The sequence below is a fragment of the Herpailurus yagouaroundi genome, unplaced genomic scaffold (assembly GCF_014898765.1).
Source record: "Herpailurus yagouaroundi ecotype Mexico unplaced genomic scaffold, PumYag 77, whole genome shotgun sequence".
In the NCBI taxonomy this organism is placed as follows: domain Eukaryota; kingdom Metazoa; phylum Chordata; class Mammalia; order Carnivora; family Felidae; genus Herpailurus; species Herpailurus yagouaroundi.
Window position 1 is genome coordinate 101,007,790 of NW_024412388.1, and position 26,281 is coordinate 101,034,070.

At 43.5% G+C, this 26,281-nt stretch overlaps 1 protein-coding gene across 2 annotated transcripts in view; it reads right to left on the reverse strand.

The window, feature by feature from the left end:
• Nucleotides 1-1,233: 1,233 nt before the first annotated feature.
• VTCN1 (V-set domain containing T cell activation inhibitor 1) overlaps nt 1,234-26,281 on the reverse strand; it is a 63,883-nt gene continuing 38,835 nt past the window's right edge. Inside the window, exons 3-6 of one of the 2 annotated variants that reach the window (XM_040471437.1) lie at nt 18,285-18,632; nt 15,151-15,429; nt 5,275-5,444; nt 1,234-2,822 (exon numbers count right to left, since the gene is read on the reverse strand). In XM_040471437.1, the coding sequence (XP_040327371.1) occupies nt 5,320-5,444; nt 15,151-15,429; nt 18,285-18,632 (752 nt within the window). In that variant the 3' untranslated portion in view covers nt 1,234-2,822; nt 5,275-5,319. Of the gene's footprint in view, nt 2,823-5,274; nt 5,445-5,510; nt 5,868-15,150; nt 15,430-18,284; nt 18,633-26,281 lie in introns of those variants that run through there. The other variant, XM_040471438.1, reaches the window with a different exon arrangement.

Genomic DNA, 26,281 nt, shown 5'->3' on the forward strand with positions numbered 1-26,281 from the left:
GACAGGAGAGAGCATAGCTAAGCCTTTGTTTTTGTGACTTGTAAATTCTCACTCATGGCTTTCATACTGAAGCTCCTGGAGATGACTGATGTGAAAGAGAAACTAAGACAAAGTTAAGAGGAACCAGGAGCTCGAGCACATTGTAAGACCGTCTCAATTAGAGCAGCCAGTTGGATGGGTAGAGACTTCATCAGCCGGGGGGAGATTGGTGAGTTACATTTCATCAATAGAACCAAAGCACACTGCATATACCATCGGGCAGAAGTTTTATTATGCAGTAGTGAACCACGAACACCCCTTCCCCCAATTAACAATGCACGTACAGAGGCCACCGTGCGCTTAAATCTTCAAACAGCCTGGGTAGAGCTGGGAGCCAGTACGTCCACTGAAGTTTGACTTGGTCGGTCAAATGTGTTAATATTTCCGACATGTTTTAACCTTTGGCATCTAAATGTGAGCTTCCCCAGATGTCTGCGGTGTGTATCATAGTCTGGTCTTTGCGCTTTCGTGGATATGATGCATCTGTTGTCTGACGCATCTGCCGTGTGCTCATGGACAAGGCCAGAGAACGAACCTGGGTTGGGAGTGTTTATGCTTTCACGGTTTGCTCTCTCAGTTTGCTTCGGCATTGGTCTCCTCTTGCAGAAGGCCTATTGGGACCAAGCTAGAAATACAACAGGGAAGCGTTCTGAAAGTTTCCTGAGAATGTGTCCTTTGGCAATTAAATTTTCTATAGATTTTAACCCTCTAACAACTACCAGTGCAGTTTTTGTCAAGTCTCGTAACCTGACGATAGCCAATTATCCACACTTCCCCCTGGGCCTCTGGGTCCTCATCTGAAAAGTGAAGAGATTAGGAAAGACGATTTTGAAGTCCTCCAACCTCTAAGATTTAGAATTGGATACTTCCTGAATAGTAAAAATCAGATTTTTTGACACTAGAGCAATGGGTTTGTCCACCTTTATGTATTCTCCCAAACTGATCTGCCTCAAGCCACTGAAACCTTTCCCTGATAGAGACATGGCAGGCTGGTAAAGCCTATAGACTTTCCTCAAGTAACTAGTCCCAGCCAGTTGGCCCGTGCTCACATCCTATTCATTTATCTTTTCATTCAGCAAACACTTGTTGAAGGCCTGTTATGTGCTACGTTCTAATCTTCAGAACTTGATCCCTGGCTTTTTATCCATCTTCCCTTACACTCGCTTTGTTTGACAGACCAGACAGACAACAGCATAGGAAATGCATATTTAATCATTCTCTTGAATGGTCAGAACTCAAAAATCAAGTTTTCTATAACAAAATGTAATACAGTCACGGTGGGTCCAAAGTGCCGGGAGGCCAGTGGTCAACACATGAAGAGTATGGGCAGGGGGGTTGTGAACAGAACATTCTTTTCGATCAGAGCTTCACTCCTCAGGGTCTCACTTCAAAGGTTCATCGCCCCTGCTTTCAGAAGTCTCTGTGTGTTTCAAGGAAGGTACATGTTTTTGTTGCCTTAATTTGAAGTGTGACCAGGCAGGGTCCTGAGCTCCAAATTTGGAGCACGAGAACTTGAGATGGAGTGCAGGCCGATCTCACAGAGCCTGATTTGTACACTAGGACAGAGGGAAAGGACCCAGCTGAAGACAACCCCATCGGGAATGCCTGATTGCCTGACACTGAGCTCTGGCTGTCTGTGCTGACACCTCTGTGCTGAGACCGAGGACAGGGCCTGTTTGTGGGAAGCAAACAGCTTTGTTTGCTCCCCTCTTTTCTAGATCCTTGTCTACTCTGCATCAGGGCTTCTTGTGACAGCACGACTGACGTTTTGGGCCAGGTAATTCTTTGTTGTGGGTGGTCGTCCTGTACATTGTAGGATGTTGAGCAACCTCCCTGAGTTCTATCCGTGACAGTAGCACCCTCCCCTCTCCCCCGAGTTGTGACACCTCCAGTTGTCTCCAGACATATCCAGATGTCCCCTGTGTGTGGGGATGGGTGTGAAAAATCACCATCGTTGAGTAGCTGAGCATGCTCTAGATGCTGTTGAGAGTTGAGGTCATCGCCGTCCACACAGGATACAAAGCAGAAGCCTGACACCTCGTGATGATACAGTGTCCTATATACAGTGATGGTGAGAGGTCCTTTCCCGGACCGTTCAGGATGAACATCATCTGGGAAATGTAATGGCATTTGTTTGTTTTAAAAACAAGAGGCTCAGGTAATTTAGAAAATCCGTGTCATAATTTTTGTGTTACATTTATGACCTTCTCCACATTTCTTTAGCATTTGTCAGGTGGAAGGAGATTCCAAGGCGCTCTTGGGTCATCCTAATGAAAAGTGACTTGACCCATCACTAAAATTCAGCCATCTCTGAATTGTGAAGGGACACCCAATTGGCAGCTTCATATTATACCCACTGCAGTTTAATTCATAGAGTAGAAGATGTGGATCTATTGCAGTCAGAACGTTCTGGGATTTTAGGGCAACATTACAGCAATATAAAGATTCAGAGACAAGGGAGATACAGTATCCCTTCCTCTCACTCCTTGGATGGGCAGGTCCATCCCTGGGGAGGTCCCTGAGGTATGGATACACCTGTCTCCACATGCATTTTACTCAGTCTTAACACATTTCCAGTTCAGGTGAATTATGTTCCCAGCTTTAAATATACATCTTTGAAGATAGATTTATCTTGTTCATCTTGGAGTCTTCCGTGGGTTGCTTTTGGCTTTTTTTTTTTTTGCTTCTTGATCTTATTTGTTCACTCCAAATTTCATTTCCCCCCAGAAATATAAAACTAGGTCATATCTTGTGGTGAAATACTTCTGCAGATTCCTGGGCTTCTGAAAATAACAGAAATAGGCTATCATTACAACCATTCAGCAAACATTTATTGAGAACTGATGGTCTCTGACCCTGTATATGGGTATCTCTTGTTCAGAAATGGGCTGGTTATTCTGTATTTTGATGGTGTTCCACCAAGACCACATGGTACCATGGGTTGCTGGAGGAAAGGAGATGGCTTGAGTCTCTTCTTAAGGGAGGGGATCATCCTTAGAGCAAACAGGAACTGAGAGATGAACTATGAGGCTCCTGGGTAGAAGCAGAAAGATGACTTCTGCTTGAGTTTCCAACCAAGGAAAGCATGTGACCTAAAGTGTTGTGACCCGTGTTGGTTGGCAGCTGTCTCAGAGCTTCCTGGGTGTAATCCGACACTGCCTCCCCCACTCCCCCCCCCCCCTCGCCCCCTGCCCTCAACATGTAGGTCAGGGAGAGATCCAAGGAGGCCGGTTACTCCAGGTTGGTAGGTGGCAGTGTCAGTGAGCAGAGGGCACTTACATATGAGGCTTGTCATGGGCGACAACAAGATGAGTGGATCCCTGCAAATCTTTATACATAAAGGGGCCTTCAGGAGGTTCAAATACTGTGCAAGGTGTTCTCAACACCACATCATCATCTCAAGGCCATGTTCTTGGAGCAGCCTCTGGGAGTGGGAAAGGCAAGTGGGAACCTCATTCCAAGGACAGAGGAGGAGGTGAGGAACCTCTGATCACCCGGGTCTAGCTCATAGGTCAACTGACAGTCACGTCTTTTCATTGACCTTCCCCAACCGTCACTTATAATGTGTGTCATAAATAATGATCTATTTGGTTATTAAACAAAATATTTCAAGGTTATCCCTCCATAGTTCTAGGGAGAAAGAGCTAATCAGTTAACAGTATATAACCTATACATACTGCATGTGAACATTATCCCCTACACGTATGTCACGGCTTTTAAAAAAGCCTGCAAATTACTGCTTGAAGGGAATACAAGGTAAAGATGAATAAGCTATACTTTATAGGTCAGATTATCTAGTTGCAGGATATTAAAAATGTATTTACAGTGTTGTGGGGCATGAAGGAAAGAAGAAAGCGTTCCTTCTACTAGTGAGATCCTCAAGAGAGAGTTTCCTCAGGGAAATCTCCCTCCGCTGGCAGCGGTGGAGGCGGGAACTGGCTGGTTTCCTTACAGAGAATCCTTTCTGTGCACTGCGCGGTTGTGTTTGGAGCAGGAGAAAGAATGAAAAGCAGATCAACAGAGCTTCGCCTGCCCTACTTAACAATCTAGGCAAGGAGTGGATGTGCCTTAGAGAGTGGAAGATATCATACATTATTCATGCTTGCCAAGGGGATGTGGAGGAATAAAGGGACCATCAGGAAAGTGGGCCATAAGCTGGGAAGCACTCGATTGAAATGGGTGAAGGAAGCATGGATTTGGGTCACCATAGAGCAGAGGGCACCTCCAGGAAGGAGCAGTGAAGAGAGGGAGCAGAGCCAGAGAGAGGAGTGGGCAGCTGAGAGGAGGAGGAAGTTCAGGGCAAGACACCATTAGAGAGCTGTGACCGCATGGCTGAGGACTTCAACTTTGACGTAACAGTGCCCAGAGAGTCACTTGAGGTCCCAGAGCAAAGGAGGGCTGTGATGAGAATGGCATTTGAATAATTGTATTTTGCTATCTTGTTTCCCATCACCGGAAACAGGGAAAGGAAGGAGCAAGTATAAGGTTTTAGAACTAGGCTGGTGTGTGAAGCAATGAAGGCTGGATTAGGGTCAATCTGAGGGACAACATGGGACAGTGCTGCAGGGCTTGGTAGCAAATGGACACGAAGGCCACGGGGGACAAAAATAGCTCTAAGGTTGTGAGCCTGGGCCCATGGTGGTGATGCCACCGAATGTGGTCGTGCCGACTGGAGCTTCATGAGCTCAGCCGTGTACAAATTCCACACGCAGAAGGTGATTCAGAGAGAAACGTCCTGCCAGTGATAGGACCCGGAGGACTGAGGTGACAGGGAGAAGCCTCAACAGGGGAGGCTGGTTGCTGAGTCACTTGTCAAATTTCTGGTCAAGAGGAGATTTGCTGGGGGGGGTAGGAGGAGGTCACTTGTGGGAGCAATGATGTCCATGTCATGATGCTTCGGAAAATAACGGTGAAATCCAGGGGAGCTCTCGGGGCCAAACATCTCTTTCTCTTTCTCTTTTTGCCTTGTGGATGGGTGACTCAATAAATGAAAAGATGTTTGAATTTACACAAATATTTGAATGGCCTCGTTGTTTTCTGCCCTAAGCATATCAATGAGAGCTACACTCTTTGTTCACAAACATTTACCTTTCACAATACCGGTGGGAATAGTGCCCACTGGCCTGGCACCGTCCAGTGTTTCTCTCTGAGGCTGACGCCCGAGGTTGCTTGCCTCGTGTGAGGAACACCAGCACCCACGGAACCGACCCCCACCCCATTCGTGATTCATCTCACCTGTCGTACCAGTGACTGTGCATGTTTCCGTGTGGCCAAGGCACCTTATTTGAGCATCAGGTAAGGGGAGAGAGGCAGGAGTCCCCAGATGATGGCAAAGAAAGAAGAGACACACAGGGAGGCCTTTGAGTTCAGCAGCTGCAGGTGACTCCGCCTTTTAATCTCCGAGTCTACAAAGGAACAGAAACAAGTTCAGGGTCACAGAGGAAAAGCTGGAGGTCTTCTTCGCATGGCTGGGTAGCAGAGAAACGTACCTGAAAGACTCAACAAGTTGTTTCTAGTACACCTTATACCCCAGTTGGGGGGCAGTTCTGTACCCTACTCTCTACCCCTCGAAACTGGCTTAAAATCTGAGCTTTCTCCTTCTTCAAAGGAAGTTCCATTCTGTGGTCCACTCCAGCGGACACTCAGCCAAATGAAAAACAATGCCAATACAGAGATTGTTACTGCTCAGCAAAGAATGAATAGGGTGAGCAGTCATGGCCAGTGTTTGTTTTCAGACGTATTTGTTCCTGTAGGCAGGCACCTTTGCAGGCTCTGTGTCCTTTGCTTCCTCACAGCACTACAAAGCGTTGAGAAAGTATCGTCCTCATCTTGAAGCAGAGAAAGGTAGAAGTGAAGAAATGAAATTACTCTTCTTTTACTCTCTTTCCTTCCTAGACACCCCAGTCTCATCTAGTTCATTCCAGCAGTGACACTTGCTAGCTGTGTGACTTTAGGCAAGTTACTCAATCTGTACATGCCTCAGTTTCTTCACCTATAAAACCAGGCTAAAAATAATAACAACCTACTCCCTAGACAACTTCTGAGGATTAGTGAGTTAATACGTGTAAAGCACTTTGAACAGGACCTGGCGCGTACTAAGCACTCAGGAGGTATCACCTGGCACAACAATAACAGTGACCCCACTCCAGCCCAGTAAGTTTTACTTCCGCCAGGCTGATGATCGCTTCCAGACCCACCTCCATAGTGTGAACCCCCGTCCCGAGTTCCACATCTGGATTTACGGCTGCTACCGAATATGTCAGTTAAAAATTTAATCATTCAGTAAATATTTTTTGAGCACCCGCCATTGGGGTTCAAAGGAGTCCAGTAAAAAAACAAAACAAACAAACAAAAGCCCCACTCTCTTCCGCAGCTGAGTTCTGGATCAATTAAAGGATGGGAGAAAAAGAGTGGGGCTGCTGGAAGACCAGAATAGCACCTTTATTACTGGCAAGGGCGACAATAAAAGATGAAGCTTCGTCTTCAGGCAGATGGGCTGCAGCCCCGGCTGTCCCAGGGACGGGCAGCACCAGACAGGGACAGGCTTCCCGTCACAAGGGCAGATTGCGCTTGGGAAAAACTGGTGGCTTAGAGGAGCGGAATAGAATGTAGACTTCCTGGGGGTTAGCTAGAGAGGAAAGGAAAGAATGGAGCCAAACTCCTTGTGTCTAGCTTCTCCTATTAAGGTCACCCATCAGATAAATTAATTCCTCCTCCTCGGGGAAGAAGGGGAGGAAGGGAGAGAAGAGAGAGGCTAGAAGGGTTACACTGATGGGGATCCCTGGTCATGGGAGGAAAAATGTAGAGTAGAGTTGAAAGTTTGGGGGAGAATGCTGTCACATGCTGGAAAATGTGCTAAGCAGTGGACATGTGTACCTGTGTGCACAATGGGCCTTGTCAGCTCCACATCTCTAGAACCCTCGTCTTCATGTGTCTTCTCCTGTGTTTTAGGTTTTTTTTGTTTTTTTGTTTTTTTTTTGTTTTTTGTCGACAGCATTACTAACGTCCTAAGCAAGCTGGGTAGAAATATCAGATGCATTTTGACTCGCTCTTGCTGTCGTCCATCCTATTTGTGTCACCAAGATCGTTTTTTTCATTAACCTTTGATTCTTCCTCTTTCCTTTCCACTCTCACTGCCCCAGGTGAAGCCCTCATCGTTTCTCCCCTGGACCGCTGCCATAGGTTCCTGACTTCCTACTTTCCTACTCTATCAAAACCATTCTTCTTGTCCTTCAAAGCCTAGCTTGAACTCTGCCTCGTCTACTGAGCCACAGTCATAATTAGCGCTTTCCCCTAGACGCCACGTCTACACCGTGACTGACCTCTCTTATGACATTTGTGTTATTCATCTCAGTAGTTCATAGGGCTTGAAAAACTGCTTTGTACATGTTTGGCACACAATAGATACTTGCTGAATGAATGGCCTAAATTAGCAGTATAGTCAGAGAACACAGGATATAAACTTCATGGTCTCATCCGATTGTTTAAAAACATGTATGGAGTCATTACTTTGTACATGGCAAGAAGGAATTGTGTTAATTTTCTGAATTTTGAGCTATGTCATGCTGCCATATGGTAGTCAGTCCTAGTACTGATACATGGGACACTTGTCCTAATGCATTCAATAAACACGTGTGGAAAAAGAATCTGCTCACAGAATAAGACGTGTGCTCAATTTCTGCAGTTTGTTCAGTTATTGTCCTTTCTATTAGAAGGCATTAGTTACACAGTCTGGAGATATTTATTGAGATCTGAACTGAGATACTGGTGTTAACACCCGTTGTTCTAAATGCCCAATGCTTCATTCCCCCCTTTCCTTCTAGGAAGGCCTTCCATCAGGTACTATCCCATTGGTCTGTGTGTGGGCAGCTGACCCAAGTTGAGCCTTTCTGAGAATGTAGGATAGGACTGAGGGATTAAGGCTCACTCTGGTTACTCTACTGAGTGAGAGAGACTTTTAAACTAGGAACTCTTGGCACTCACGTTCTGCCCTATAGACTAAAAGAAGAGAAACCAAATTAGAGAGTAAAGAGAGACTAGAGAATTGACAATCCCAATAGAGTTTAAATTCTTGGTTCCAGCCCTTCCTGAAGCCAAACCGCACTTTGTGTCCTTGGTTCTACAAGGTACCCTAATGTTCTTTTATTAAGTTTCCCTTTTACCTTAGGCCTGTTTGAGCTGGTTTTCTGTTGCAGTCTATTTAGTACAGTCACCAATTTGTTCCTCAGGATGGCGGAAGAGCTCTCTTTTTCTCATATGTATGATTTTTTCTTTTTGGTTAGGTACTTTTTTTATTGTGGTAAACATATCACAGATGTACCATCTTTACCATTTTTAAATGTACAGTTCAGTAGTTTTAAATATATTCACATTATTGTGAAACAGACTTCCAAAACTTTTTCTTTTTTAAATTTTTGTTTTCAATGTTTATTTATTTTTGGGACAGAGAGAGACAGAGCATGAATGGGGGAGGGGCAGAGAGAGAGGGAGACACAGAATCGGAAACAGGCTCCAGGCTCTGAGCCATCAGCCCAGAGCCTGACGCGGGGCTCGAACTCACGGACCGCGAGATCGTGACCTGGCTGAAGTCGGACGCTTAACCGACTGCGCCACCCAGGCGCCCCCAAAACTTTTTCATCTTGCAAATCTGAAACTCTATACCCGTTAAACAACTCCCTTTGCCTTTCTCTTCCCCCAAGCTGCTGGTAAACACCATTCTACTTTCTATTTCTATGAATTTGACTACTCCATTAGATATCTCATATGAGTAGGATCATAGAGGATTTGTCTCTCTATGACTGGCTTATTTCATGTAGCATGATATTCTGAAAATTTACCCACTTTGCAGCATGTGAGAGAATTTCCTTCCTTTTTAAGGTTGAGTAATATTCCATTGCATGCATGCACCACATTTCGTTTATTCATATATCTCTTATGGACATTTTGGGTTGTTTCCATCTCTTGTCTATTGTGAATCATGCTGCTATGAACATGGGTGAACAAATATCTCTTTGAGAACCTGCTTTCAATTCTTTTGGATATATACACAGAAGGTATTGTTAGATCACATGCTAGTTCTATTTTTAATTCTTTGAGGAATCTCCATTCTGTTTTCTAGAGCGGCTGCACCATTTTATAATCTCATCAACATGTACAACGGTTCCAAGTTCTTCACATCCTCACCAAAACTTGTTTTTTCCTGGGATTTTTTTTTTTTTTTTGATACTAGCTCTTCTAATGGTTGTGGGGCGATTTGTGATTTTGATTTGCATTTCTCTGGATGATTTGTGATATTGAGCATCTTTTCATGCGTTTGTTGGCCATTTGTTTGTATCTTCTTTGGAGAAATGTCCGTTCAAGGTCTTTGTCCATTTTTTTAATTGGGTTATTTGATTTTTGTTGTTGTTGTTGAGTTGTAGAAGTTCCTCATGGATTCTGGATACTAACCCTTTATCAGATATATGATTTGCAAATACTTTCTCCCATGCCACAGGTTGCTTTTTCATATTTACAATTTTAAATTAAAAAGTAAACTGACAGAAATATGATTTATTCAGTTAAATTCAGCAAACATTCTTGATCAAACTGGCTAGGGGGTTGTCAATTTTGTTAATTCTTTCAAAGAACCAGCTTCTGGTTTCATTGATCTGTTCTACTGTTTTTTTGGGTTTCGATAGCATTGATTTCTGCTCTAATCTTTTTTTTATATTAAATATAATTTATTGTCAAATTGGTTTCCATATAAGACCCAGTGCTCATCCCAACATGTGCCCTCCTCAATGCCCATCACCCACTTTCCCCTCTCCCCCACCCCCCATCAACCCTCAGTTTGTTCTCAGTATTTAAGAGTCTCTTATGGTTTGCCTCCCTCCCTCCCTGTAACTTCCCCCCCTTCCCCCTCCCCCATGGTCTTCTGTTAAGTTTCTCAGGATCCACGTATGAGTGAAAACGTGGGATCTGACTTTCTCTCCCAGACTTATTTCACTTAGCATAACACTCTCCAATTGTATCCACGTTGCTGCAAATGGCCAGATTTTATTCTTTCTCATTGCCAAGTAGTATTCCATTGTATATATAAACCACATCTTCTTTATCCATTCATTAGTTGATGGACATTTAGGCTCTTTCCATAATTTGGCTATTGTTGAAAGTGCTGCTGTAAACATTGAGGTACATGTGCCCGTATGCATCAGCACTCCTGTATCCCTTGGGTAAATTCCTAGCAGTGCTATTGTTGGGTCATGGGGTAGATCTATTTTTAATTTTTTGAGGAACCTCCATACTGTTTTCCAGAGTGGCTGCACCAGTTTGCATTCCCACCAACAGTGCAAGAGGGTTCCCATTTATCCACATCCTCGCCAGCATCTATAGTCTCCTGATTTGTTCATTTTAGCCACTCTGACCGGCCTGAGGTGGTATCTCAGTGTGGTTTTGATTTGTATTTCCCTCATGAGGAGTGACATTGAGCATCTTTTTATGTGTCTGTTGGCCATTTGGATGTCTTCTTTAGATAAGTGTCTATTCATGTCTTCTTCCCATTTCTCCGCTGGATTATTTGTTTTTCAGGTGTGGAGTTTGGTGAGTTCTTTATAGATTTTGGATACTAGCCCTTTATCTGATATGTCATTTACAAATGTCTTTTCCCATTCTGTTGATTGCCTTTTAGTTTTGTTGATTGTTTCCTTTGCAGTGATTTCTGCTCTAATCTTTAGTATTTCCTGTCTTCTGGTGGTTTTGGGTTTTATTTGCTGTTCTTTTTCCAGCTCTTTAAGGTTTAAGGTTAGATTGTGTATCTGAGACCTTTCTTTCTTCTTTAGGAAGGCCTGGATTGCTATATACTTTCCTCTTATGACCACCTTTGCTGAATCCCAGAGGTTTTGGGCTGTGGTGTTATCATTTTCATTGGCTTCCATGTACTTTTTAATTTCCTTTTTAACTTCTTGGTTAGCCCATTCATTCTTTAGTAGGAGGTTCTTTAGTCTCCAAGTATTTGTAACCTTTCCAAATTTTTTCTTGTGGTTGATTTCAAGTTTCATAGCATTGTGGTCTGAAAATATGCACAGTATGATCTCGATCTTTTTGTACTTGTTGAGGGCTGATTTGTGTCCCAGTATGTGGTCTATTCTGGAGAATGTTCCATGTGCACTGGAGAAGAATGTATATTCTACTGCTTTAGGATGAAATGTTCTGAATATATCCGTTAAGTCCATCTGGTCCAGTGTGTCATTCAAAGCCATTTTTCCTTATTGATTTTCTGATTAGATGATCTGTCCATTGTTGTAAGTGGGGTGTTGAAGTCCCCTACCGTTATGGTATTATCAATGAGTTTCTTTATACTTGTGATTAATTGATTTATATATTTGGGTGCTCACACATTTGGAGTATAAATGTTTACAATTGTTAGGTCTTCTTGGTGGATAGGCCCCTTAATTATGATATAATGCCCTTTTTCATCTCTTGATACGGTCTTTATTTTAAAGTCTAGATGGTCTGATATAAGTATGGCTACTCTGGCTTTCTTTTGTCGACCATTAGCAGGATAGATGGTTCTCCATCCCTTACTTTCAATCTGAAGGTGTCTTTAGGTCTAAAGTGGGTCTCTTGTAAACAGCATATAGGTGGATCTTGTTTTCTTATCCATTCTGTTACCCTGCATCTTTTGATTGGAGTATTTAGTCCATTGGTGTTTAGAGTGAGTACTGAAAGATATGAATTTATTACCATTATGTTACTTGTAGAGTTGGAGTTTCTGATGGTGTTCTCTGGTCCTTTCTAGTCTTTGTTGCTTTTGATATATATATATATATATTTAGATATAGTCTTTTCTCCCCTCAGAGAGTCCCCCTTAAAATTTCTTGCAGGGCTGGTTTAGTGGTCACAGACTCCTTTAATTTTTGTTTGTCTGGGAAACTTTTTATCTCTCCTTCTATTTTGAATGACAGCCTTGCTGGATAAAGAATTCTTGGCTGTATATTTTTCTGATTCAGCACTTTGAATATATCCTGCTATTCCTTTCTGGCCTGCCAAGTTTCTGTGGATAGGTCTGCTGCAAACCTGATCTGTCTTCCCTCGTAGGTTAAGGACTTTTTCCCCTTGCTGCTTTCATGATTCTTTCCTTACCTGAATATTTTGTGAATTTGACTATGATATGCCTTGCTGATGGTCGGTTTTTGTTGAATCTAATGGGAGTCCTCTGTGCTTTCTGGATTTTGATGTCTGTGTCTTCTCCCAGGGTAGGAAAGTTTTCTGCTATGATTTGCTCAAATAACCCTTCTACCCCTTTTTCTCTCTCTTCATCTTCTGGGACCCCTATGATTCTGATATTGTTCCTTTTTAATGTGTCACTGATTTCTCTAATTCTTAAATCGTGCTCTTTTTTCTCAGTCTTCTTTTTTTCTGCTTCATTATTCTCTAGAAGTTTGTCCTCTAGATTGCTGATTCTCTGCTCTGCCTCATCAGTCCTTGCCGCTGTGGCATCCATTCAAGATTGCAGTTCAGTTATAGCACTTTTTATTTCATTATGACTAGCTTTTACTTCTTTATTTCCACAGAAAGGGATTCTAATCTATTTTCAACTCCAGCTAGTATTCTTATTATCGTGATTCTAAATTCTGGTTCAGACATCTTGCTTGTGTCTGTGTTAGTTAAGTCCCTGGCTGTTGTTTCTTCCTGCTCTTTCTTTTGGAGTGAGTTCCTTTGTTTAATCATTTTGAAGGGAGAAAAGGAATTAATTAGGTAAAAAAATTAAAAACAATTAAAATTAAAATAATTAAAATTAAAAAATTAAAAACAACAAACACACACACACAAAATCAAATAAATGGTGCTAGATCCTAGGTGTGTTTTGGTCTGGGTGTTGAAAGGGGCTTAATAGATTAGAGGAAAAAGGGGAAAGAAAAAAAAAAGAAATCGTTTGAAAATTTGAAAAAATGAATACACTGAGATAGAATAAAATGATAAGATGGAAGTAAAATAGAATTTGAAAAAATTTACACAAGACTAAAAAATATAGTAGAAAAAAATTAAAGAAAAATATTTTTAATAAAAATTGAAAGTAAAAATAAATTTTTTCTCTTTCTGTATTCAAGAAAAAGAAGAAATGAAAAAGAGAAAGAGAAAGAAAAATAAAGGAAAAAAATGAATAGATGGGCCAGTGAACAGACTGAAATACAATTGAAATTACACCGTTTTCCCCTAGAAGTCAAACTATGAAGTACTTTATAGTCCGTAAACTAAGTAGGTGGAGAGATTGGTCATGTTCTCGAAGAGCGAGGTTGGCCCAGTTGGGCGGGGCTCAGTGTAATGGCTCTGTTCTCCACTAGATGGGGCTGCTTAGCTTACCAGGGTGGATTGTTGTGGCGTTTGTAGGTGCGTATGCGCATGCGCGGGAAGGGCGAAAATGGTGTCACCCAGCTACCCCGTCTCTAGTCACACACCCATCCTTTGTCTCTGGTTTGTGGCGGCTCCCTGCTTTTATACCCTGCGTGACCAAGCCATCAGGGTGCCAGGCTGCACTTCCCTCCTGAGTTTTATCTCAAATGAGACTGTGTTTCCCGACCCCTCACTTCCGAGGGACCGCGGCTCTGACCTCTCCGCCCCTCTGCGGGAGGCTCTCACCGAGCACCGGCCGGGTGCCGCTGCCCCCAGGAACGTTGGCGGGACTGTGCTGCTGACGCCCAGAGACTGCGGCTGGGCTGGGTGCCAGCCCGCCCCAGAGAAAGTTCCCGCGATCGGGTGGCAGCAGCGTTTCAGGGATTCTGGAAAATCTCAATGCACATCTGGCTTCACCCCCAGCGACCCTGTTCCAGCACCAGCGAATGCGATTGTTCGCCGGGGTCCACTGGGACCGGGTGGCCGCACAGCCTCTACCGAATGTCCTCCCAGCAGGGGAACCGCCTCTCCCCGTGTGGCCCGAAGAGCCCCGGACCCCACTCTGCTCCTGGGGATTCACCCTTCCCACCGGAGCACCGCCAGGTATCAGCTGCGGAGTTGCAGGCTCTGCGCTCCCTGTTTATAGTCTTAATGGAATTTAAACCCTCTCCTCTCCTTTCTCCCTTTTCAGTTCAGTCCCTGCGGCTGTTTCCACTTTTCCGCTTTCTGTCCAGCTGTTTTTGAGGGGGAGTGCTTTTCCTGTATTCTCCATCGTCTCCCTGGATGGAAAAACAGCTCCCTGCCCTCCATGGCTTCTCTCCCCCGGTTCACCTCTCTGCGCCATGTACCTGCTGAGTTCTGTGGTTCAGGTTGTGCAGATTGTTGTGTTAATCCTCAAATCAGTTTTCTCGGTGTGCAGGATCTGCTAAATTCAGCAAACATTCTTGATAGGGCTCTTAAATGTGCAAGGTATTCCACTGGTTCTGGGCTGGATATGAGACAGCAGTGCTCCTGACATACGCCTTCCATTCTAGACTGAATTTTTAATTCAGCTGCCGTAGGGACGGTCTTAAAAGTCATAATCCAGTCTGTACATTTTCTAGACACTAGCTTAACCCTAGGTTTTGTGTGTGTGTGTGTGTGTGTGTGTGTGTGCATGAAAGCAGGGAAACTAGCATGTTGGGCCTCTCTGAGTCTTGGTCGTGTCAGCCTGGGAGGCCACTTAATGCCAGAGCTTTCAGATAAATCCCAGGCCAGTGTTAGTGGGATCATGAGCCAGTCCTAGATGGGCTGAATAAGACTAAGTCAGACCCTAAAAAAGTCTTCTCAAAAGCAGGCTAGAACCAAATCAGTTTTGGGGGGCTAGGCATGTAGATCACCAGCTGAATATGTCAAAGATGTCAAATAATTGTCATTTTCCTCATGGCTTCACCAAAGCAGACCTACTGAGTTAGGGCCACAGATTCCTAAATACTGCTTTCTAGGGAACCACCCCCAGTCAATGAGAAGGCATACAAGATGAAGCCTCATTGCAATTTTTGACCTATGTGCCATAAATATTGTCTTGTGTTAGGCTTCTTCACTATAATTGTGGCTAAGGTCTCCATGAAGAGGACTCTAGAGCTTTCCGTTCCCTGATACATAATATATCTGTTAAAGAAATTAGATTTTAATTCAGATTTGATTCTCACCCCCAGGAAACCCATACGAAAAGTGTACAAAAAGCATGGAGAAACCCACCTGTCACTTTGATATCCCCTGTGGCTTTGGCAATGTTGTTCTCAATCATACAGGAGTACGTGTTGTTGATCGTGACATTGTAGAGTACGGACACAACCTTCATGGTCACATTCTCAGAGTTCAGCTCAAAGCTGGTATTGGAGACTTCTGAGAAGTTGGCTCCCTGGTCAACTTGGGATGCCCAGACCACTGTAGGCTGGGGGAACCATCGGGGAGCCTCACACCGTAGGCTCTCTGAGCTGGCATTATAGTCCACGTTCACCTCTGGGATGCTGAAGGCTGCAGGGTTGAAAGGGGCAGATGTCAAGGTCATACCAATAAAACAATATAGCCTTTGAAGTGCAAGGTCTTAAAAACACAGTCATTTCCACCACTGAAGTGACTCAGTACTTCCCCAGTGGGCTGTCTGTGCATGGCCCATTGTATAGTAGTTTCCAGTAAAGATTTACACAACCCTTTGGCCAAGACCTAAGTTTTAGGTATCATTGTTATAACAGGCAAATCTCTCCAACTAAGATGAGTTCCAGTTTATCCCTTTAAAGATAAAGGATAAAGTTGATCACAAGAAAGTGTATCCCTTAAGGAAATTGGGCATTTTCTCAGGTACCTGTGAAGCCTCTTGGATTTTTTTATGTATTTTTCTGCCTGGAGGATAAAGTTAGGGTGGGGAGGGGGAGGGAGAAGGAAAAAACAAACAGCATTCACCTGTCGCCCACAGAAATTCCATATACAGGCCTTCCCATCATGGTGGTTTGGATTTTCTTGGGTGGAGCCTCTCCAGCCCTGGTGTCCAGGGGTAGAGGCAGGCATTTGTCTTCTTCTAAGATAGTTCTCCTTCTTGGGGAGGTAAGTGAACTTGGAAATTAAGACTAGCTTCTTCTAATATTCAGGCAGAAAGATACTTATGGAAAAATGTTAAGTCCTGGACTTTTGACTGTAAAATGCTTATTATGCCAGGATATAATTTATTAAGTTATTTAGCACTTTCCTTCACCCGGGACTGTGCTGGAACTGAGTGAGTGGTACAAGGAAAGACCTTGCCTTGCCCTTAAAGAGTCTGCCATCTAGCAGGGGAGATGAGACTCATCCCCTCCCAGCAGGCAGGGAATGAGCTCCCGGGAGATGATGTAAGGAACTGAGTGTACATGACAGTGAACCACCATTTATTGAGGGTGTTCTCTGTGTCAGGTACCAAATTCCAGACATTATTTCTTTTGATCCTCACAACAGTTACAAGGATATCTATTATCACCATTTTAAAAATAAGCTTTTAAGTTTGGCATGATTTTAGATTTACAGAAACGTTGCCAGGATAGCACAGAGATCTTGTATACACCTCACCCCATTTTCCCTAATGTTAACATCCTAAATAACCGTGGCACATCTGTCAAAATGTGCCAGAGAAACCCATCACTGGTACATAACTATTATGTAGTTTTAATAGAAGCCATCACTGGTACATAACTATTAACTTATCTCCAGACTTTGTTTGCATTTCACCAGTTTTCCCACTAATGTCCTTTTTCTTCCCCAGCATCCCATATTGCATTTGGTCCTCCCGGCCTCTTAGGTTCCTCTGGCCTGTGACAGTATCTCAGTCTTTCCATGTTTTTCCTGATCTTGACAGTTTTGAGTGGTATTGGTCAGATATTTTGTGGGATGCCCCTCTCTTGGAATCTGTCTGATGCTTTTCTCATGATTAGATTGGTGCTATGGGTTTTGGAGAGGAAGACGGTGGGAGGAAGAGTATCCTTCTCATCATGTCACATCAGAAGGCATGCTATCAACATGACTTATCACTGATGAGGTTAACTTTGATCACCCGGCTGAGGCAGTTTTCTCTGGAAGCTGGACTTCCTGAGAAAAACACACACTATGTGTGGTCATGGGGGAGGGAGGAAGTGTTAAGCTCTACCTCCAGGAGTGGGGAGATCTAAATACATTATTTGGAATTCATCTGTAAAGGTTTGTGCCGTCTCCCTCATATTTATAGAAGTATGGACTCGCATGTTTGTTTTGTACTTGGAGTTCTAATTTAATACCATGCTGTCTCTATGGTTGCTCAGACTGTTCCAGCTTTGCCATTGGAAGCCCTTTCAGTTGGCTCCGGTGTCCCTTTGATATGACCCTAGGAATCCCCATTTTAAGATGAAGAAACTAAGGCCCAGTCAGGTTGCCTTGCCTAGGTCACTATACTTGTCCAGGTCTGGCTCTAGATCTGTGCCTCAAACAAATATAAACACGTGTTATGAAGTGTCCAAGGAAGGCCTGTGCAGGCCAGGAGACCTCGGGATACTTTCTGCCTATCTTGCAAGGCCTTTCTCAAATGCCAAATTCTCCATGGGGGCTTTCCTATCCGTCCCCTCTCTAGGCATTTGGATGTTATCTCTCTCTCCCTCTGAATCCCCAAATCACTGTGTATTTCTCTTAAAGCATTTGATACACTTTACCAATTATTATAGTTATTTACCCATTTTTCTTATCTCTGCCCCAGCCCTCCACTCTATATGCTCTATACAAAGAGCTCTTCAAGACGGGGGACAATCATCTAGTTTTCTTAATCATCTTTTTACTCCTCACAGTACATTTCTGAGTTCCTTGTACAGTAATTCACCAAGCTGAGTTGATAAGGAAGGGTGGATTTCACTGGGGGAGGATTAGTGAGTTTATAGGACAATACTGTTTTTCATTAGTTCCTTTTGAAGTCTTCCTAAAATGGGTTCCACTGCCATAAGCCCCTGGAGATACTGAATTCAGACTTGGGCTAGGGCCTACTTCTTGTAGAAAAGTCTCAGGCCAGATCACAGGTTTCTCTTGCTAGTAATGACACAGGCTAGCATGAAAGAGACCACGTTTATTTTGGCAAGATATTTCAGGGAATATACCTGAAAATCTGGAAAAGACTAGAGTCCAGAACAGAAGATTTTAAGATCTAATATGATAGGGGGCTATTTTTGGAGTTGCTGTGGGCCTTGGACAGCAAGGATGGCTGCTGGCAGAATTCAGACAGTCTTCGTCTTATTGGTCACTCTTGGGCACACATATTCCATCAGCCATCCATGGTCTTTAGCCCCAAATACCTTTGGGCACCTACCTTTGGGCACTTTCTTTCCCTCTTTCCCAAAGTGACTCACCTCCAGTTTTATACTCAAGGTTAGCATTCCCCTTGCCTTTGGAGGTGATGATGTAACATTTATAGGTGCCAGCATCTGTGAGTTGCACGTTTTTCAGCCTCAGAGAGGCATTGCCACCTATCACTTGATCCGCAAACACAGCCGTCCTGCCTCTGAACATCTCGTCTTGGTCTGACAGGTCGTCTTTGCCTTCTTTGAACTCATGTACCAAGCCCATAACACCTTCCTTCAGCCACTGTATCACGATATCAGAAAGTTTGATGTCAGGTTCAAAAATGCAGCTCAGGATTCCATCCTCCCCGATGTTCCCAGCGGAGGTGAGAGTAGTGACTCTAATGGAGTGTCTCCCTGTAATTCAGGAAGCAAGGGTCAATGCTGAGGGAAGTCTTGGAATGTCTACAACCAAACCCTTCATTACTGAAGGCCAAACACTTCTGGAAAAAAATTAGAAATGTAGAAGAACAGGAGAGGCATAAAAAAAGAAGACATAAGAATAGAAAGAACAGGGACACAATAGCCTTGATCTACAGCAGATCTGCTGTTTGGGAACAGGCAACCCAAACTTGAGAGGTGACAAGTAGAGAACATACGGAACTTGGAGTTTGAAATGGGAATTCAAGTCCTGGCTTTCTGACTTAATAGCTGTGTGAGCTTGAGTACATCATGTAACCTCTCTGGGTCTCAGAAAAATGGAGGGAATGATATCTGTCTTCCCCACCTGAAAGGGTTCTTATGAGGATCAAATCAAATGGACGTGAACTTGATTTGCAAACTGCAATGACACACATCAGGTATTGTTACTCTTGGTTAACCAGAAGTGGCACAGAAGTGAGACCTCACGTTAACTAAATGTGGCTAGTGATTCTGGAGAATGCTAGATTCTAAAGTGCTGTTACTTTGATCTCCATTTGGATGATGAAGAAACCAAAGCAAAGAGGAGATAAGTGACTTGGTCAAAGTTATAGTGCTAGCTATGGTGTAATGAAGAATGGTACTTAATTTAATTGATTTTTGGCTTAAGATAGATACCACCCCGCCCTCCAAACATACCACCAGTAGAAATATTAATTATGATGCCAGACGTGTCCACTGCCTCTCCCCCACTTGCCCAGTGGACAGCCTGTGCAATCTGTGAAAGACTGACCAACTGAATGACTGGGCATGCCTGTAGGGGTGATTTAATTAACCAAATCTAATTCTTCTTTTTTTAAAATATAATTTATTGTCAATTTGGTTTCCATACAACACCCCGTGCTCATTCCAACAGGTGCCCTCCTCAGTGCCCATCACCCACTTTCCCCTCTCCCCCACCCCCCATCAACCCTCAGTGTGTTCTCAGTACTTAAGAGTCTCTTATTAACCGAATCTTCTTGAGAGACTCCTTCCGTGGTTGGTTGTGAAGTGAAGGAGGGGGAGGGGCATTTGAGCCCAAGAGGAGAGTGGAGCCGATCCAAAGTGTGGGGGAGAGAACATGCGAGAGAAAGATGAAGAGAATCCTCCACCCCTAGAGCTGTCTTAGATCCTGAGGGGTTCCACGTCTAGTTCCTGTCCCAATATCTGAGTACCTTTTAAACAAACGCTTTGTTTGTTATATTAAAACAGTCGGCACACACCTCTCCTTCTTAGAGCCAAAAAAGTCCTACTTGATGGGTCCTGAGCATTTCTTGGCTTCCCTGTTGGTATTTCTGCGCTTCATCTTTGCTTCCATCCAATCTAGTTTACATGCATTCATCTTATGGGTAGACCTTAAAATACAGTCTGGACACATCAGTTTTATAATCACTAATCTTCCACGGCTCCCAAAGGCTGTGGAGTAAATAAAGTTCAGACTTACTAGCATGGCCTTCAAAGCTAAATCCTGGTTGGCACATAGTAAGTGCCCCATAGATATTAGTTTTTATCGCCGCCTTTCCAATCTCATTTCCTAACACATCCTTCCATAGTCTCTACTATTTATGTATATCAAGTGATTTATTGATTTTCTGCTTTCGCTGGAAAAAATACACAAGGTATGCATGCTATTTTTCAGATTTAAGAGCTAAATGCTATGAACGTAAGGATATCCTTGGCATTTCACCTCTCCTAGCCCCTTAGGGATTGGAACTAATTGGCTCGTAGGCTTTATGGAAAGTAGGTGAAGGTACTGGATGAAAGACAGACCCGAAGAAGCTGAGCTCAATGGGTTTATTTAGAAAGAACAGCGTTACTGATAGAAGAAAAGTTCTAGGTAGAAAAGAGGCAGGGGAAACAAAACCTGTGCACAGGCTGGCTTGGGAGGAAGTTGCGCAGACTTTTGAGTGTGGGGGAAGTGAGACCTGGGAGCAGCTGCCATGCACAGTGGCCATTCACGTGGGAGGTCTGGGAGAGAAATTATGAAAGACGACCGTATGGAGTTTCGGTGCACTATATGAATGCAACAGGCCCCATCCCCTGCCTTGGCATTTTCTGGAACTCTGCTTTAAAGATTTAATTTGCTTTTCAGTTATTTTTACTTGACAGACTAATATCCAAGACATTCCAGGGTAGTACTGGTTATACCATTATACTATGCATCTTCACACCCCTGTTCATCTCGCACCTCCAATGTATAGTTCCCCCCTCTCCTTTATCACCAGCTATCCAAATTCTACTTCTATGCAAGGCTGTTCAGATGGCAGCCCTTGCGTGAAGCCCTCTTTTGATCTGCCAAGACAAAATTAATAGATTCTCTACTCTCCCATAATACTTTCCCTTGCCTTTATTATAGCAGCTGTCTCCCTCCACCTTGTGTCTAGCCTGTCCCTGGCACACATTTGTAAGCTTTTCAAGGACGGAGACTGTCTTCATGATTTTCGTAAGCCCTATAATGCTCTGATTTTATATGTCAACTTGACTGGGCCACGGGATGCCCAGGCATTTGGTCAGACATCCTGGGGCGTCTGTGAGGTTGTTTCTGGATAAGATTAGCACTTGATTCAGTAGACGGAGTAAAGCAGGTCACCCCCCGCCCCTTATTTGGGGGGCGTCATGCAATCAGTAGAAGGCCTGAATAGAACACAAAGCCTGAGTACGAGGGAACTCCGACTGCCTGATTGCTTTCAGCCGGGACGTTCGTCTTTTCCTGCCTTTGGGCTAGACCTGAAACACTGTCTTCTTGGATCTTGAGCCTGCCAGTTTTGGGACTGGAACTACATCATTGGCTCTCCAGGTTCTCAAGCCTTTGGACTCAGACTGGAACTCAACCGTCTGGGTCTCCAGCTTGATGAAGCAGATCTTGGGATTTTTTAGCCTCCACAATTGTGTGAGCCAATTCTTTCTAAATCTCTCCCTCCCTCTCTCTCATTACACACACACACACACACACACACACACACACCAATTGGTTCTGGGTTCTGTTTCTCGGGACGACCCTGACTAATACAAATTTTGGTACTAAGAAGTGAGGTGCTGGTGTAATAGACTAGTAAGCATGTGGAAGGTACTTTGAAACAGGGTCCTGGGTAGGGGCTGGAAGAATTTTAAGATGCATGTAGAAATATGGATGTTAAGGGTGATTCTGGTAAGGTCTCAGATGGAAATGAGGAACATGTTATTGGAAACTTGAGGAAAAGTCATTCTGTTATAAAGTGGCAAAGAACTTGGTTAAACTATGTTCTAGTGTTTTGTGGAAAGTTGAATTTATAAGTGATGGAATTTTGAATTTACAAGTAATGGAATTGGGTATATAATTAATTGATTGTATATTTTTAAAGTGATCTCTACACCAAATGTGGGGCTCGAACTCATGACCTCGAGATCAAGAGTCAGATGCTTTACTCACTGAGCCAGCCAGGTGCCCCTAACTGAGATTTCTAAGCAAAGGTTTGAAGGAGCATTTTGGTTACTCTTGACTGCTTATAGTAAAATTTAAGAAAGGAAAGAGATGAATTGAAGAAGGAATTGTTAAATTAAAAAGAACCATAACTTGAAGATTTGGAAATTTCTCAGCCTATCCATATTGCAGAAAAATGAGAAAGGTTTAATTAGCCACCTCGGCAGAAGCCAGGAATAGAAATGGGGACTATACCAGCAGCAACAGCACCAGCAGGGGACAGAAAAACTAAAGGGGATAGAAAAAATGAGACAAATGAAGGAAGGCTGTCAGATTTCTTAGATCCTGCAGGCCAAGACCATAGAGCTGTAAATATGTGCTATTCTTCCAGAAAAGGGAAAAACAATCTAAAGGTGATGCGCAGAGATCATCGGGTGTGCCTCCTTCCTTTCAAAGGATGAGGGCCATTGTCTGTGTTTCAACAGGCCAGAGGGCCACTACCATTGCAGCCTTAGAGATGGGGCCACCTAAAACCTGGGGAGGACTTTCCAGCCTCCAGAACTGTGAGAAAATAAATTGCTGTTTTTTAAGCCACCCAGTCTATGATATGTTGTTATGGCAGCCTGAACAAAGTAGGACAAGTGCCTAATGCTACATTTCTACAAAGAAAAAGAGTGTTTGTTCATTGAATGAATACATGAATGAGTGAATGGAAATAAGTAGAAATCAAGGCACTATATGAGATAATGCTACTATCCAAAATGGTTATAGGAATAAGGAATATTGGGCAGGATTACCGCATCTAAATTTTGGGGAAACATGAGCCAGTGAAAAAGAAGGCAATGAAAATACAGAGATTCTCAATACAGTCATGGAGCAAATGTAACTATGTTAGAGCAGGGATAAATTTGATTGTAGTTTATAAAGTGCCATTAAAGTTGAATTGAAAAATTACTTTTCAGGGGCGCCTGGGTGGCGCAGTCGGTTAAGCGTCCGACTTCAGCCAGGTCACGATCTCGCGCTCCGTGAGTTCGAGCCCCGCGTCAGGCTCTGGGCTGATGGCTCAGAGCCTGGAGCCTGTTTCCGATTCTGTGTCTCCCTCTCTCTCTGCCCCTCCCCCGTCCATGCTCTGTCTCTCTCTGTCCCAAAAATAAATTTAAAAAGTTGAAAAAAAAATTAAAAAAAAAAAAAAAGAAAAATTACTTTTCAGAAAAAATACATGATTAACACAGTTTATAGAGAGAATGAAATGGTAATGACATATCTTAGTTTGGTAATTGTGCTACCGAATTAATTTTAATGTGTTGGCCTTGAGCCCAAAGGTAGAGAATTTACTGAAATATCTCTTAGAGAACTTAATGATTGAAAGTAGGCAAGTGTGGAGTGCCCCAGGGACCCACTGCAAGGCTCTAGCCCATTTAAGGTTGCATTAAAGATGTGGCAGATGGAATGAGCATACTGTCGATTAAATGCTCCCCTCCCTTATCAAATCAAGAGGAGGAATAAAAACTAGGGAGAACTTAAAAAACCATGAGGACCTAGCCATGGCTTTGCACCCAGAAAGCAATCAATAAATGCTTGTTAGCTGAATAAATGATGATTAAAAGTGATTAAAGGAAATTTAATTTGCAAGCAATAGCATACAAATATTGCTTTTCAAAAAAAAGAGAAGAAAATAAAAGAAAGAAAAAGAAAGAGAGAAAGAAAGAAATCTGTATTCAAACTTGCAAGCAAATATTGGCTCAAAGAGCCAATTGTTTTAGGAAACACAATCTGGCCTGGTAGTATTCTCCAGGCCTCTTAACCACCAGTGGCTCTTGTGTGATTTGGTGAGCCGGAGGGTAAGAGGACTCCAGGAGATGGGTTTGAGGTGGTTATCTATTGATAGAGATTTCTGTTAATTGAAACAGGCACAGATTTTAGGAATTTCACTGGCCTCTAAGATTTCAACTTTAAAGTTGGAAAGCCCTGCCACTTACTGAAAATGCATTCTCTAGCCCTTGAGGGCTAATTGCTCTGACAGCTCTGGTTTGCATCGGAGAAGAGTAGCTGTAAAAGAGAAGCAGGCCAAAATCTGAGCCGTTCTGTTTTCACACTGGGTGAGCGCTATTCAATTGCCCTGCCCTGTAGGAGCAGAAATCTCTTGGAAAGTGAGGTTATAGGTGACACAAGGCAAGACTTCTTTACAGAAATTATAATCTGGGATGTCCAGTGCCACTGGATAAAACCTGGAAAATGAACTTTCTTTTGAAATGACTCAGTGAGACAAGTCCTGTACATTCCAGTAGCATAGACAGCATACTGGGAGCTTTCAGGAATGGTTGCTCAGCATTGGCTGGAAACACCCAGCCACCTGGACGGACACCATAGCACAAGGCTTAAAGGTGGTAACACGTAGGCTTAAGCTGGCACCAATGTGAGTGCCCCTCTTGCCAGAGAGGAGAGCAGGATTGGGGGTAACGGCTGCTTCTGTGAGAAGAAATGAGGAGGGATGCTGGGCCATGCTAGATGAAGGGACAATGTGGGAAGCCACCGTAGAATATGGTGTTTGAGAACGGGTATCAGGCTGTCTGGATTCAAGTCTCGTCTCTGCCGCTTACTGGATATGTGATCTTGGGCAAGTTTTCTGACTTCTTTATTTCATTTTTTTTCATCTTTTAAAAATTTTTTAACGTTTACTTGTTTTTGAGAGACGGGACAGAACATGAACAGAGGAGGGGCAGAGAGTGGGAGACACAGAATCCAAAGCAGGCTCCAGGCTCTGAGCTGTCAGCACAGAGCCCGACGTGGGGCTCGACCTCATGAACCGCGAGATCATGACCTGAGTCGAGGTTGGATGCTTAAACGACTGAGCCACCCAGGGGCCCCTAAAATTAAGATGCTAATGATAGTAGCTCCCTCAGACAGTCCCTGAAAGGTCTAAAGGATACAGCACAGGCAAAGAGCTTAACATAGCACCTGACTTGCCACATGTTAAATCTTAATGCTTTCGATAACCATTATTAACTAGAATCATTTGGAAAGATTGCAGATCAGAGCACCAGGAGGACAGGAAGACTTTACTAAGTGCTTCAGTTATAGTGACTCCTTTTAAGCCTGGTAAGAACCAGGAAAGATAAGAATTCCCATTATGCCCTTCTTATGACTGAGGATAAAGAGGCTCCATGGGATTAAATGGCTGGCCGAAGCTCTGTCTAGCATGTAGTGGAGCCAGGATCAAACACAATCTTGTCTGGAACTAACCCTGTGCTTTCTACCACATTTGGCTTATATCCATGACCAGCTTGAGACGCACAGAGAGCCCATCCAGTAAGATGGTATCTTTACCTTACGTAAAATTTAAAACGATTGAAAACCATGAAATGAAAGTAAGAAAGGCCAACAACTGTTTCTCAGATGACTACAATTAAAAAATATCTCTATTTCTATATCTATATCTAGATAGGTTATCTAGACCTAGCTCTAGATATATAGATCTGTATGCCTCTCAAATACTTTGCAGACAATTTGTTCAGTCTCCTGTTTTGGTGCCATGAGCACATGCCTGGTTGGCTTATCCAGTGTCCAAAGATGGAGTATTTATTATGAGATCGTGTTCTGTGGCTTCCTGCCCTGGCCTAACTTCAGAGGAGGTGTCCAGCCCTGGCATGGCCAGGAAATTGTGGAAGTTTTAAGAAGTGCCATATAAATGCATTAATAATAACAATTTATTATCAATAGCACCGACGCTATCAATCTAAATAACAGTGACAGCCATTTATTACACTCATGTGCCAGGTACTTCGCAAACACTTTTCTCATTGAATTCCCACAACGGCTCTTTTACCAGCGAGGAAACCATTTCTGGAAAGTTAAGTTATAAGTGTCAGACCTGAGATGAGAACGTCTCTGTCTGATCCCTCAACTCTTCCCGTACACAGAGCTGTTCCAAGTCATCCAGTGAGTGAGTGACAGTGTGAGGACTGGGCTGCAGAGGGTCAGGGACCTTTCCACGGCATCTGCCCCCACCCCCCGCCCCCGTCTCGAAGGGCCACCCACAAAGGCTGTCCTATAACCAGGGATTAATGGGAGCCTCTCAACCTCTCTTCCAAATGATTCACCTCACGTGCATTTTATGTGTTCTGGGGTCCATACTTAGTACTCTTCAGGAGTGGGGTGGCGATGAGGAGCTGGCATATGTGACCTCAGGAGAGTGTTGAAGAGGTGG